The sequence below is a fragment of the Trematomus bernacchii genome, unplaced genomic scaffold, assembly GCF_902827165.1.
Source record: "Trematomus bernacchii unplaced genomic scaffold, fTreBer1.1, whole genome shotgun sequence".
Classification (NCBI taxonomy): Eukaryota; Metazoa; Chordata; class Actinopteri; order Perciformes; family Nototheniidae; genus Trematomus; species Trematomus bernacchii.
This window is the reverse complement of record NW_022987429.1, coordinates 2,883,695-2,897,978: the sequence shown is the minus strand read 5'-3', so window position 1 is coordinate 2,897,978 and position 14,284 is coordinate 2,883,695. Positions and strand designations below refer to the sequence as shown.

Here is a 14,284-nt window from a genome sequence, read left to right as displayed (position 1 = left end):
GTGTATGAGCAGGTTGTTTGAGTTTGATCCTGGAAAGCTCATATTAAAGTTTGTCAATTTTCTAAATTAGCTTAGAGGACTTGGTGTGGTTGTTTCCCTATCATTAGTTAATTGCCATATATTTGACTACCCATGCATTCACATTTAAAATCTAGAGAGCAAACGTGTTGCCCATATTTTTGCTTCAATGTTGTTGGTTGCTGTTTGGATATTTATACACTAGCCAAATGCTGCAAATCTGTTTGTTTAAATGATCTTCTCCAGGAGCCGCTTTGACATGTGACTAATCATCATTCAGAGACTATATATAAATATCAGCTCAGCAGGTGAGAATATTGTTTGTAAAAACTGCATCAGCTATATCCAAAATGCCATTTACAGATAGGGGGCAACTAGTAAATAGCTCTTTTATTAAGATTCTCTCAGCTGTTTCTAAGGTCAAGAATGAACCTTGAACCTCCATTTTGTTCGTCTTCACTCTCAGGTTTTGTAAAGATGCACAGCTCTTCAGCATGCTGGTCAGAGACTAAAAGTTTTCTTCTTAAGTCTGGAGTATTAGCAGAAGTCTGTTATCTGTGCCTGAGGTCTGTTGTGAGCTTTTTGCATTCCTATCATCCCGGGCAGAGCGGCTGTGAGGAGTTTGCCGCCCTATTGCCCAGATATCCATTTCAGATTCAGCCAGGTGTTGCGGCAGTGACACCTCTAGTTGCTCTTAAAGATTGCAATCAGTGACCTCTGATTTGGGTAGCCCAGTTGTCACGCTGTGCTGTCGTGATGTATTGTGAGCCATGGCCAAGGCCCTGGAGACGGAGATGGGAAAGCTGGAGGAAGGTGATGGGGGGCAGGCTCTGTGGAGCAAAGATGGGACAGTTTTAGCTGAGTGGATTGCGGCAATTTTGCTGAGCGACCATTTCTTTCTATAAATTAAACAGGAGTGCTTTTAAGGAGGCAGGTGGAGGCATGTGTGGGGGGGTTCCCTCGTGGTTATAAAGCCTATAAAAGATGATTATGAAATAAATATTGTCATAAATATTTTTCTTTAAAACACCTCTAGCAGTTTTAATGATGTATTACACATTTTGTATATTTGTGTTAAATAGGTCATAATTCTGTCTCTGATATCTCGTTCTATTTGCTGTGAAAACATTTCCTTCAAACAACTGATATCGTTACGTTTTCGGCAAATACTACATTTGACAAGATGACATTTGAACACATCATGATAACGTAATATCTTACCTTTGCCCATGTTCAATTATACTTCACCAAGCTTTAACCCTCCTGTTCTCTTCGGGTCAAATCTGACCGATTTACTACGTTCATCAATCATAACTTTTTTGTTTTACATTCGAATGCATTAAGGCTTTATGATATCCTTCACAGTAGACATTTGAACATATGAAATTGCTGATCACCACTTTCATTGCATTTTGGATGATTTAGTCAACTTTGTAACACCCATGGTGTTCCCGGTCAAAAATGACCGGGAACAACACACACACACACACACACACACACACACACACACACATACTCTAGATGTGTTCCCCCCCCCCTTATGTGCCCAATCCCCCCATGTGAATCACACCTGGCACACACAAACACACACACACAGAACAATTTGACACATTTCACGCTCTTATGTGCCCATCCCCCCACATGGATCACACCTGGCACACGCAATACATGTTCAGTGTCTATTCTTTGTATATTTTCTGCAGTGTTTCATGTATACCAGTAGTCTGATACAATATTTACAGTTTGAAAGGGTGTTAAATGACATTTGGTGATGATTAATGGTTTTTGTGTTAATGTAATAGCAGTTAAAACAGGACCGGTATTATTTGACCACAAACACCAAAGTAAGGGGGGGGGGAACGAAGACAATAGGAGGGTTAAAGTATGAGAATCTAACTCAATGGAACCTATGTGGACGTAAGCAGTAAGCTCCTTTAAAAAAAGAAATGGTTTTGTAGTTTAAGATCTGGCAATAGCCTCCTTCCTAAACAAACATGACATAGCATCTGTTTTGCGTTACATCATTGTTCATGAGCAACTTTGGAAAAGCATCGATAAGAAGACTCGATTGTCACAAAGGAATGTGAATCCAAGGAATCAAACATCTATGAAGCTTTCTTGGCTTTTCATCCCTAATCATAAGCAGAAATCTGCCAGTTGCAGAACAGTTTTGGTTAGTTTTCAAAGCAGTGGAAACCACACAGTATCCGGTGCCACCTGTATTTACAGTGATATGGGTTCAAGCAGGAGATGCTCGTCTGTGCTTCTCGGCACAGCGTGCATAAAATGGCTGCAGATTCCTGCGGCACAGCGGCGCTCTTCTCGGTGGTTAGAGAGCAGGAGCTGTCATCTTGCCAATGTTACAAATATTCCTCTACACGCTGATAACTTTTCCATTTCAATACTCACATATCTGAAAATGCTTTTTAAAACAAATCCTTTAAAGCAAACATTGTGGTTAGCTACAGTGGTAGCCTTCGCCTGTGGATAGGTGATATTGTTCCCAGGAGAATGACATCATGTTCTGGTTTGCATGCCATGATCTCTTTCCTTGTTTTAAAAGGGTTCCAGGGTTATTTAAGGGCTATATTTCTCCGTCAAGTGAACACAAAACCAAATATAAAACGCTACAAATGAACCTGTGGGATTACACATTATATCAGAAGTATCTGGATTGACCTAGTTGGTTTATTCTAATCATGTTATTATACTTCATGAACAGTCTCAAATTCAACCTATGGGCTTTCACTAGTCATGGGACTGTTTGTAGCTTGTATCAGTGGTATTTAAAAAGAGTACTTCCCTGATATAACATTGCAGTGCTATAACATTGTCAGACTCCTGATGGACTGTTTGAACAAAAAAGGTAGACTCAGCAGAATCAACGCTATCGTCTTTTTTCTATCCCACACATTTCGATGCAGTACTACATCTCTTCTTGACCTATAAACACACAGTCTAAAGTCAAAGATCAATCTTGATTGGGCCAAATTTGACCTTGAATCGCCCACAACAATGCTGCTGGGTCTCCCCAGACTTGAACACCAAATTATACACTTTTTTATTTAGAGACCTTCAGACTTGGCAAAAATTGTCAAAATCAGTTTTGTAGTGTTTATATAGCTGTTGTGGAGGATATCATGAAGCTTGTTCAGATACAAAAAACTAGAGTGTAGTTATTATATAATTTTAACTTGAAACGGGTCACGGGAGACCCGAACACAACATAAGGGTTAAGTCACTTCTAAACGGTGAAAAACTGAGTCAAGCCACATTTAGTCCAAGCTAAAGTAAGTAAACAAGCATATCAATAAAAGTGAGTGTTGGCGACAGTAGCTATTAACTCTTGGCTTTGCATTTATATAGCAACGCTCTTTACTTACAGCAGAGCAGCCTGCTGCTACTGTATTGCTATTTTGACAAATGGCTTGAATCAGATATATGGTTTGCTAACAATCTGCAAAGCGCATACAAGTCCTTTCACTCTGACTTTTATGTCTATCCAGGTTGGGACTTGACCTCCACATTAAATGAACAGTTCAAGGCAATTAATAGGAGGCGATTGTTTTGCACAGTGGAACCTGGCCGGCCGCTTGCCACATGGAGCCTATGTGACCACAGACATTTGTCACAAGCAAGGTCACTGAGCAGTCAAAGGCAAACAACACGTCTGTGTCCTTCACGTGCTTTAACCTGTGAAAATAGCAACATACGCTTTGTCCTAAAGATAGTTTTAAAATGTACTATTCCAAAGATGTTCTAAACTGTGAAGACGAAGGTGAACTATGAAGTCTACAAGCTCCTGTAAGTAATTTCATATTCAAACTAAACTACCAAATTCAGTTTCAGCTCCTTTCTACTGAACATTTCGTCCCTGGAAAATGTCATTTTACCCATGAATAATGTTGACAAAAGCAGCATTATACTCAAGTGTTCCTGTGGGAGTCTTACAGTTGATGGTTCTATTACAACACTGTTACTTCGTCTCCAATGGTGTTTACAGCTTGTAATTGGATGTTGCATAAAAGAGCCGAGTTGTCATTAGTATGTATTACAAAAGGAGCGGATGACTGAAAGGAACATTCTACGATTGCTTTGGGGAGAAGGAAAGATTGGGTCATATTCGGTAATTAAGCTACCGTAATTCAACACACACAAATTGGAGACTGTCGATGATTGAATGAAAATCCACCTCACGTCTTTATAGCCTTTAGGGAAAACTACAACTACACACAGACACAAATACATTTCAATATCAGCCATTCTTCTTCAGGTTGTGGCTAAATGAAGTAGGACTGGACTTTTTTTAAAGCAGCTTGTAAGAAGTGAATGTGTATGAAAACACAACATGATATTTCTCAACTCCTGCCAAAATCACACTTGTCCTTCATGTGGGCTAAATCTGTGTGCCAGGAGACAGATGAGGTGTCATGACATGCAAGAGACAAACACTTCTAGTTACATACTGTACAGCTGCCACACTTTTTTCTGCTTCTTAAAATACCAAACATTCAAAACATCCATTGCATAAGAAAGATAAAAAAACATCATTTTAGTCCTGATAGTGGTTTACTGGTGATTCCCAGAGACATGTTTGATAGATGTTTGCAGCCTACCATCATGTGTCTGTTGCTGTCTGCACAATGACACAGCAGGAAAAAGCAGATGATTTGACAGAGTTAATTTGAGGTTTAAATCTTGGCATCTTGACAGACTGACAATCAATCAACATTACGATTGCAGCCCTAGCTTGTCAAAAAGCATCCTCGATAAAATCAACTGACATCGTTTTTCTAAAGTGATGAATGTAGGCAGGCTGCTCGAAAGCTTACTGACTTTTCCCCTAAATGCCTGCTTGGACTAAGGACATTTTTGGTTTAGTTAAATTTGAGAGAAATTATTTAAGCCACTGTTTAATTAATGCTGCTACTCCCCTGTGTGGACATGTACTGTTCAGATGCAGTGGGGCTGGGGGACTGTATTTAAGAGCATGTGTGTGCGAAGTGCAAGCGTATTGGTGTACTTGTGTGTGTAAGTGTGTGTGTGTGCGCCGCTGACCTTCATCTCCCCTGGTTATGCCAGCAGCCATTTATCTTTTATTCATTCTGCCATTTGTGACCAAGGCAGCTTCTCTGGCACTGACGCTTGTCAAAACAGACCCCGTCCCATGATATGCTGCAGTGTGAACGGCCTGCGCTATAACAGCTGATGACAATTTAGACTTGCTCATGCCATTCCTAAGATTTCACTAGACACTCTTGCAGTCAAAATATAATTGTATGATTTAGTACATCCTCCTATTATCAGTTTGCTGCAGTCGCTCATGGAAAAGACAAGCTCACCAGTCACCACTGTTGTTGTTCACACTGCTAGTTCCATGAAGCTTCAGACTGAGCATGCAGCTCCAACACCTGTCAGCAACTCAGTATGGGTCTCAATGACAGGTGTACCCGCAAAAACTAACGGAGGAAATATTCTGGGCTCCTTGCTTATGTTTAATACTCTCCACCTGGCTATGTGAGCTTTCAATTAATCAGTTTACCAAGTCGCTTTTAGAAAACAAAGCATAACAAGATGTGATTTCCATTTTCAGCATCATTTCAACAGCCCAGAAACAACTTGTTTTATAAAAAACATAAAAAAGGCCCATACCAAAGTACCCAAATAAGCTGTTGGGCCACCATAAGCCCCCAGACCAGCTCCAATGCTCCTTGGCTTTACTATACGTACTCCAGAATTACCACTTTTTCTCCAAAACAAATTCCCTCATTTGATAATGATAGCAGAGAGCATTGTCAGTGAACATTTCCCAAGGGTATAAACTGGATTGAACGCCGGTGATTGCAAAAGGCCATGGCAAATGATTCACATCATTTTCAAAATCATCAAACCATTCAGCGAGCCCTCGCGTGTCAAGTCATTTGCATTCACCGTGTTTCAACTCTTTTACTCAGGTTTTTTACTTTGTATTTCACCCAACTGTAACTTAAAGCGTTTGGCACTATTTCTGCGCTTGCCCTCTTCAAAATTGCTATTGACCTTGCAGAACAGAGAAAGCTTGCTAACTCATCTCAAATCAGTTTTAATATACAGTGAGGTCTTTGTCTATGTGTGGTAGAATATGAAAAGATCCACAAATGCTTTCAATACTATCTTCAGCTTCAAAGAAGGGCTCATAGCTGCTGTATATCACACCTGTTTTGGCCACAATAATACATATTTCAATACCAGTGAATGGCGTTTTTACACCTTTGGACTTGACAAGGTCACACAGAATAGAAATGAAAAAGAAAATGGCTGGAAATAGCCTCTGTGGAACCCCATTGATTTTACTGACACAATGATAGGAGAACTTCTATCAGCCTCTGAAACCCCAGTGATGGTTACCACCAAGATTAAGTCTCATTTAAAAGCACGCTGATTTCTCAAGTTGTTTCACTGAAGGAATAAGGAAAGACATTTGTATGGCGAAAATGAGATCCTACCCGGCAGATAATGACGTGATTCGTCTCTAGGGTCATTCTGATTCTTCCTAACTAGTCATCAGCTCTCAGTCAGCTCCTACTGTAGTTCTACTTTGTGAAGATCTCATTACCGCTCTCACTAAACCCATCTCCCCTGATCACCCCACACAAAAGTTCATTAGTCTTGCAGAAGACTCCATACAGCAGTTATTATTTCTTATTTCCCCGAATAGGTACGTAGGAAGTGGCAGTAATGTCACCTTCCTCCTCTGGGATCTGAGAAGCATCTCGGTGAACAACAAAGCTTTTCTTGTGGGTTGGTTGACATCAGCTAATACAACCGTTATTAGAGGAGAAACACTTCCAGATCTAACGATGCAAACTTGATGTGACATGTGTCAACCTGTGGTTCTAGTCATTATTTTCTCTTCACCTCGACTCTACCCCGCTGAACCTTTCTTGTAGTTGACTTATTTTATCTGCAGCCTTTGATGGCGGATTGTAAATACAAGGCCATCATGTTTTCTGTTGCTGTCAGGGTTAGCTCTTGACACCCGGTGATGGATCTGTTCATCCGTTTCTTTGTGGTGCTGCTCTCTTAGTTTTTAAGCAGAGAAATGCTGCACGACTGTCACTGTTTGTGCTACCCTCAGGAAAATAATCCTTAGCATTTGTCATTGTGATTCATACAATCATAGACAAGCTCAGATTTAGCTTTTGCTGAATACAAACAGCAGCTTATTGTTGAGTCATATACGTCTTCAAGGGGATTCTGGTATTCAAAGGTACTAATTGGCTGACATTTGAAACATTGCATCCAATTCTAGAAATCACAAGTTCAATGCTTTTTCAGCACATGGGAGTTATTTACATATTCATAACATATCTGTTTGTATGCATCCTGACAAAATACAGACATTTTTAATTATACAAACAAAAAAACAACAAACTTCACTCTCAGCTTTAACAGTTCTTGTTTTAAATGTATGTAACGAATATTCTGTCTCTTCTAACCATGTTGCCTCCCTCTTTGTCTTTTCCAGATGACAACTGCAGACTGAGTGAATACCGTCGACTGAAAACCAAGATCTTGGATTTGCATGACAAGCGATACATGTCTAACATCCACGGGGCCCACAAGGACAACATGGCAGCCAGGAAGCACCTGGTTGATCTGATGTTCAAACGTTTTGATGCAGATAACAATGGTCAAATCGATGCCAGCGAGCTCTCACAGGTAAGGCTATCAAACAAAAGAAGAGCTTAAAGCTTGGCTAGGTAGAAGCCAGCAAGAGTGAGCTAGTTCCTTTTTTCTCCAGCCCAACATGTGCCAACTCTATTGCAAAGAAAGTAGCTGTTAAAAACGCACAATTGGCAACCCTGACAGCTTGCAAGCCACAACTTAAACAGAGCTTTTAGTAACATGATTGGATGTATAATAAAGAGTATTACAAATAGGCCAACATTTTTCTCAATTACCTTAACTACCTTAGCTTTAAAAGACAATACCTATTTGTTTAAAAAAAAAGAAAGTTAAAATAGTACTCAGACAATTAATGGCATTAAGTTAATATACAATAACTAGAGCTGATCTTATGAGATTTTCAAATGTATTATTTATTCACAGGAGACCTTTTAATTTAATTGTGTCCCCCAAATAGAAACTTAGGGTTAGGGGTTAGGGTTACTAACACTACACAGCCCCTCTATAGTCTGTCAAAACCACATTTCATTTATAATTTAACATCCCTCCAAATGGAGAACACAAAAGAACCAAACATCTGTGTGCTCCGGTGTTTAAACAAGCAGCTTTGATGCCTGCCATAATTGTGTCCATTTTACTCCTCTTACCCTTCCCTCTGGTCGCAGTGGTGCGCCGCTCTAGGTAAATCTTTTGAAAAGCAATGTGGGTAAAATGAGCCTTGTGCTCACGGGAGGCTGCAGCCTTTTGACCAGGAGGGACGGTTAGAAAGAGTCTTTTGTGTCTGCCACAAGGAAGGAAGATTCTCTGCATAACAAATAACATCCCCCAGTACCTGAGGACTGACTTAATGCAGAAAGTATTTAAATAATTGAAAGTGTAAGCAACCTACAGTGGTTTTCAGAAACATGAAACCACTTCCTGTCCTGAGGTCAGGTTCCTGCTGATCCAGTAGGATCTCCCATCTGCACGGGGGTCACCTTGCTTAGCTCTGTCAGTGCCCTCATCTTGCTCAACAGGGGAGCTCTCCTTGGATTCATTTGAATATATTTCAGTATTTTAGGTTCAAAGCATCCAAATAGCACTTCAAAAGTAGTGATATTCTTGTCATATTATTTACATATTTTTACATGTTTTTACATTTACTGTGTGCCCCGCGCCTGCACGACAGAAATCGATGTTTAGTGAATGAAATGCAAAGTCAACAAACCATGTTGTGCTGTGTTTTATGGAATAATATTATCAATATGCCCTCAATGTGAATTTGAATATGCCCTTAAAAGCTTTTGGATATTACACTCGTTCTCCTGCATGCCAAGCTGTGTCGCTCTCCCGAGATGTTTGAAAGACACGAGCTAGTCAGTAATACTAAACATCCAGATGGAGAATCTCTTTTCTGGGGGCTCCTCAAGGGCTGCTTTTAGCCCTCATCCCCTTTTTATCCTTGACACATATGGGAATGTTGGCAGATTTCATACACTTCATACAAAAATGCTCAGAGAGAGGAAGATAAGTGAGTATTTAAATATTAGTAGATTGCATGTGGCCCTTTTTAGGATTTCCAACTGACTCAAAGTTGTTTTTGCACGCATGAATACATTCATGGCCCTCTGAGACTTTGAGGTGCACATAGCTGTTTGGGAACACTGGGTTAGAAACTTTTCAATGATGTTCTTTAGCTTTCAAATCAAGATTATGGGTATAAGCTTTGTGGTTTTATTTACACACATCTATAGCCTAAATATTGTTGGAGAAATTGAGCTTCTGCTTGCTTTCACCTCACATCCAAATTACTGCATTATAAATTATGAATTATTGCATGATTAATATCTAAGCAAAATAGCTTCATCAATCTGTTACACGTTGGTAATAAACAAACGCGGTTAGATAATGCCTCCACATAAGGGCGCCTGGATTTAATTATGGAATGGGTGTTTAATGAGTTTTTTTGTTGGTGTATTAAAATGTTCCCACGTAATGTAATTTCAAAGTAATTAATTGCTCAGGACATGCAGTTTTCATTCCTCTTCAGAGGATGTGAGTTTTACACATCATACACTATGTCTAAAGATCCACCTAGATTGTATTGTCAGGGACATCTGCATAGTACTGCAGAGTTTTGCCTTATTGACAAAAGTTGAAAGGGTATTTATGCAAAATCAAATGTTGTGGACAAACCCTAAAAAAAGAACCATTGCGAAGAAAATCACACTCTTATCACCAGTGCAAAGAATCAAACCGTGGCAGCTGCCCCCGTGCCCTGAAGCGCCCTTTTATAATTGGAGTGTTTTTTTCTCACATTTGAAATTCTGGGATGTAAATGTCTCACCCTGGCTCACTTGACTTGCGAGAGTGTGCACATGAAGGGGCACAGGGAGCAATTGTCCCTGCCCTTTGATTCTTGGGTGCCCTTTTAAAATGGCATGTCAAAACGTATTCTTTCTTCTTTCATTGCATAACGAAGGTCTGCCTGAAATGATAACTTTTAGCGACTGAGGTGTGTCCATCCTAACTGTTTCTAAAAACAAGGAGGATAATGATGTAGATCGTAATACACACATATCTGATTTTCCTATTTTTGAAGTATTTATTTTTTAAAACTTTTCAATTAGAGACACTTAAAATAGAAGGCTACCAGCTTTGAAAATAAAGTGCTGGTTTGTCCTTATTATTATCTGCACATATCTTGATAAAGATTTGGATTTTAATTATGAAATAAGTGTGCACCCAACACTTTAAGCACCTGACCAGAGCAATTACGGTGGTAATCATGGCCCTTGTCTAGACCAGAAAAATGGTAATGAATGCGCAAAATATTTGAAAAAACTCTATGTACGTGACCCACAGACGAGGTGTGCACTCCAACGTCCTTCAACATGCTCTTAACCATGCGTGGGATTTTGCAGAGGTTTAACACAGGGGACATTTTCTACAGTAAAATGGGATACATTTGATAAGCATGACTTTGAAATGTTGTTGAATTGTTAGGGTATTGTTCAATTTGAGTAAAAAAGGACAAGAGACAAACACATTTGTATCATATCAACTGATCTTAAAGAATGAACAGAATTATATTATTAAGCTTAGTAACAATGCAGGTTCAGAATCAAATGGTTTTATATAGAAATAGTCCTCTTTTTTGTAATTACATACTGTACACCCACTTGTGGCTATAGTACATGCTTATGCTGCCAACTAAGTGCTGTGTATCACTCAAATGACTATACAATGTTATGAAGCAATACTAATGTATGTGTTAGACATGTGTTGTATTCAACTAACCTGCCGATGCTCTATTGGCTTTGCAAATCATGCTTAGTTTTGCATTCTCAATAAACATTACATTTGTTAAAGGCTTCATTGATGTGTTTCAGTTTTATTCCGCTCGAGGAGGCGGATTTATGCCGGGAAATATATCCTTGCTACTCCTACTGTGGTTGAATAATCGCTTGCCACAGAAAGAAAGTTATTGCAAATATCTGCAGTTACCAACATTAATCTAAAGTTTGTGTGTGGGGACTAATGTCATGTCAGGAAATATTTAAGAAATGGAGTTTAAGCATCAAAGCATGCGACTCCTACACCACTTACAAATCTCTCAAAGGCCACCTACATTACTTTAAGTCAAAGCAAGGTCTAGGGAGTCAAGAATATTTTAGAGTTTCAATACCTGAGGAATCTGCAGAGCATTTGAAGTGTTCCTTTCCACTAACTCAATGTTGGATCAACTGAATATTATGAAGACAGATAGAGGAAAAAACATTTACCAGCTAATAATTCATGTACGAAAGAAACACACAGCTCTTGTGTATACCACTGTTATTTGTGAGAATACATGGAGGATATGCCATTACAGGTGACCCCTACATTTTGGTCGGTCCTCAGGGAAGGGAAGTGCAGCGATCCGACGGACGATGCATGATGTATAAAGCCGTCTGTTGTGATCAGCATTTTGACAGCTGATTTCATATGATGGATGTTTCACTGCCAGGGCCATGCGGAGGGGGATAAGTGGGACCAAGCTTTAGCAAGATGAGGATAAAATCTGCACAATGTTTGGGGCCTAGTCTCCGTCTGGTTTGACGAAGCTTCAGTTTGGATGACAGCAAATACTGTTTGTGTTTTATCAACTTTGACATTCAACACGGTGAGATTGGGCACCTAACGTTGACTTATACCGAGAGCGTATCCAAACTTTTCAAAGTAAACAGTAGATTTTAAGAATACACAGAGTTAGGAAACTTTAAGTACTTTTTCTAATGTACAATATATACTTGTATTAAGTGTTTACTTTATTGTATATTTTCTTTTAATGCTACTACATGGTTTTACTCTTCTTCAGAGGATAATGTGTTACCTTTAATAGTATTTAAAGAAGACTTCAACAAAACTGTTTTCATCAGGGTTCAGACACTCAATGCAAATATTAGAAATATGTATCCTTGAAATACATTCAAATCATTCTAATTAAACTTTGAAGCATGCTTAGTTTTTATGTTATCTGATACTTGATGAGTAGATACAAAAGTGTCCACCAAATTAAACCATGTGACAATCTTGCCTTCAAACTAATCATGTTCCTAAATATAGCTCTCAAAACTTGAATGGTTGTTGTAGTTGTTACTAGCAGATATGACATTGCAGATCAGATATTAAGGCCGTAAAATATGTTGTCAGGGAACATTTTACTTAAGATGTTCAGTATTTGAGACTTGCCAAATACATTTATATTCAACATGTTCTCACTGTTGAAAAAGAAGTGCTGCCTGCAGTCTTTAACAAAACATCAATTCTTTGTCCTCCAAGGTTATCAAGCAAGAAGGTCTGTCCAAGGATATCTCCGAGTGCACATTGTTCGATCTGCTCAAGTACAACGACGTCAACGACGACGAGCACCTGACAAAAGAGGAGTTTTATACGGCTTTGGGTAAGTGCAAAGTTTTCTGGGTAAAAGTTTTATACCGTTTGTGAAGTGTGAAAAGACTTAACAATGTCCCAGCAGTAGGTTAAGGCAGCATATGGTTGTGCCCAAATGTAACAAAGACGACAAGCAATGATAAGAAGTGAGATGTTTCAGTTGTACTAAGCAATTGCTTCCATCATCTTACTCTGTGATCATTGTGACGAACGTTTTGGCCTCAACAGAAAACTTTGAATGACATTTCCATTTATTCCTTTTAAATGTTATATTTGATTAATACTTAGCTTCTCTTCCTGGTTCCTCCCATAAAAGGTAGAAAGGTTATCTAATGTAGTTGTGATTGTGTTTCACTGTGCTAATCAGTCTGTTTCCCTACCTTGGGAACGCGGGTCATTACAATGTCACGATGTTGATAATCTTGGAATAGTGTTAGATTTCTCGCCAAAGGATTACTTCACGTTGATGCCAACTGTATTGTCTTCAAATGTTTGCTTCTCTTGTGAAGATGGATAAAGGCGTTCGACATGGAGTTAATGCCAGAGTAAACAGGTCATGACTAATGGGAAACAGAAGTTCAAACCCAACCCCTCATTATTATAATATGACAGGTACTCTACCACGTCGGAGACCAACACATGCACTGGCTTTTTCCTTTTCTTTCCTCCTCGTTCTCATTTTCAACGTTCCTCTCTGTCTGACATTTTCAGTCAGCTCAATATCTTCTGACAGAATATCCTCTGACATTTGGCTGGCTCGACACATTTAGCAGGGGAAGAGAATTAATAATCAACCTTCATCTCATCAGCCCTTTGTGTAAAAGCATTCCTCAGAGCAGACAAAATCATGAGAGCAACGTGCAGGAGTCTCATCTTGGTTGCTTTCTCCACATCATACGTGAATGTGTGGGTGCAAACCCCTTTTGGCAAAACATGGAAATGAAGCAACCCAAGCCAATCTGGAGAGAGAGAGAGAGCTGCATATCCTTGAAGAGTTGAGTTCCTCTAACTCCCAAATACTTCCTCTTCAGCTTTCAGATCTTTTAAGCAAGCTTCCAGCTCAACTCCTCACGAGGAAATGGGATATTTAATGGTAGTAAATCCCCCACTCTGTGGTGGAGTTTCTTTCAACTTGTCTTACTCCGCTCTTTGACTTCTTCTTCCCATTTCCATAAAGTACTATGTAATATGTAGCTGGTTCAATCAAGCAGGAGTGTGCTCAGGGTTATATTTTGTGTTTTTGCCAACTCCTCAGTTTGACACAAGAACTTCATGCAAACTAACATTAAAAGCATTTCACCTCTATTCACCCAATAACACATTTATTTCAGAATTGTACATTCCTGGAGGTCATTGGTGTTCTCAGTTGGTGTCTTCACTTTATTCATCATTAGACGTGCTTCACTCTGTGTATGCTCTGGTGCTTCAAAGATAGGCCCCTGGTATGCCTGTGAGGCAGCTGAGAGAGAAACACTGATAAAAGGTCACAAAGGCACCTTCTTTAAAGTCTAAAGGCTAACAACTCTATCGAACGTTTCAGTTCACCTGATTTTAAAAGAACTTTTCTGATCAACCAAAGAAGATACAGTTGAGGGACAAATGATCTGAGGCCTTTAAAAACCACAGGGACCTCGATTTGTCAAAACATTTTGACTTGTCGTGTTGATTCTCATTGGATTCAGCA

General features: G+C 39.3%; 1 protein-coding gene across 1 annotated transcript in view; it reads left to right on the top strand.

The window, feature by feature from the left end:
- fstl5 (follistatin-like 5) overlaps positions 1 to 14,284 on the top strand; it is a 166,077-nt gene that overhangs the window by 74,546 nt on the left and 77,247 nt on the right. Inside the window, exons 5-6 of the mRNA XM_034140696.1 lie at positions 7,526 to 7,719; positions 12,490 to 12,610. Coding sequence (XP_033996587.1) covers positions 7,526 to 7,719; positions 12,490 to 12,610 — 315 coding nt within the window. The remainder of the gene's footprint in view (positions 1 to 7,525; positions 7,720 to 12,489; positions 12,611 to 14,284) is intronic.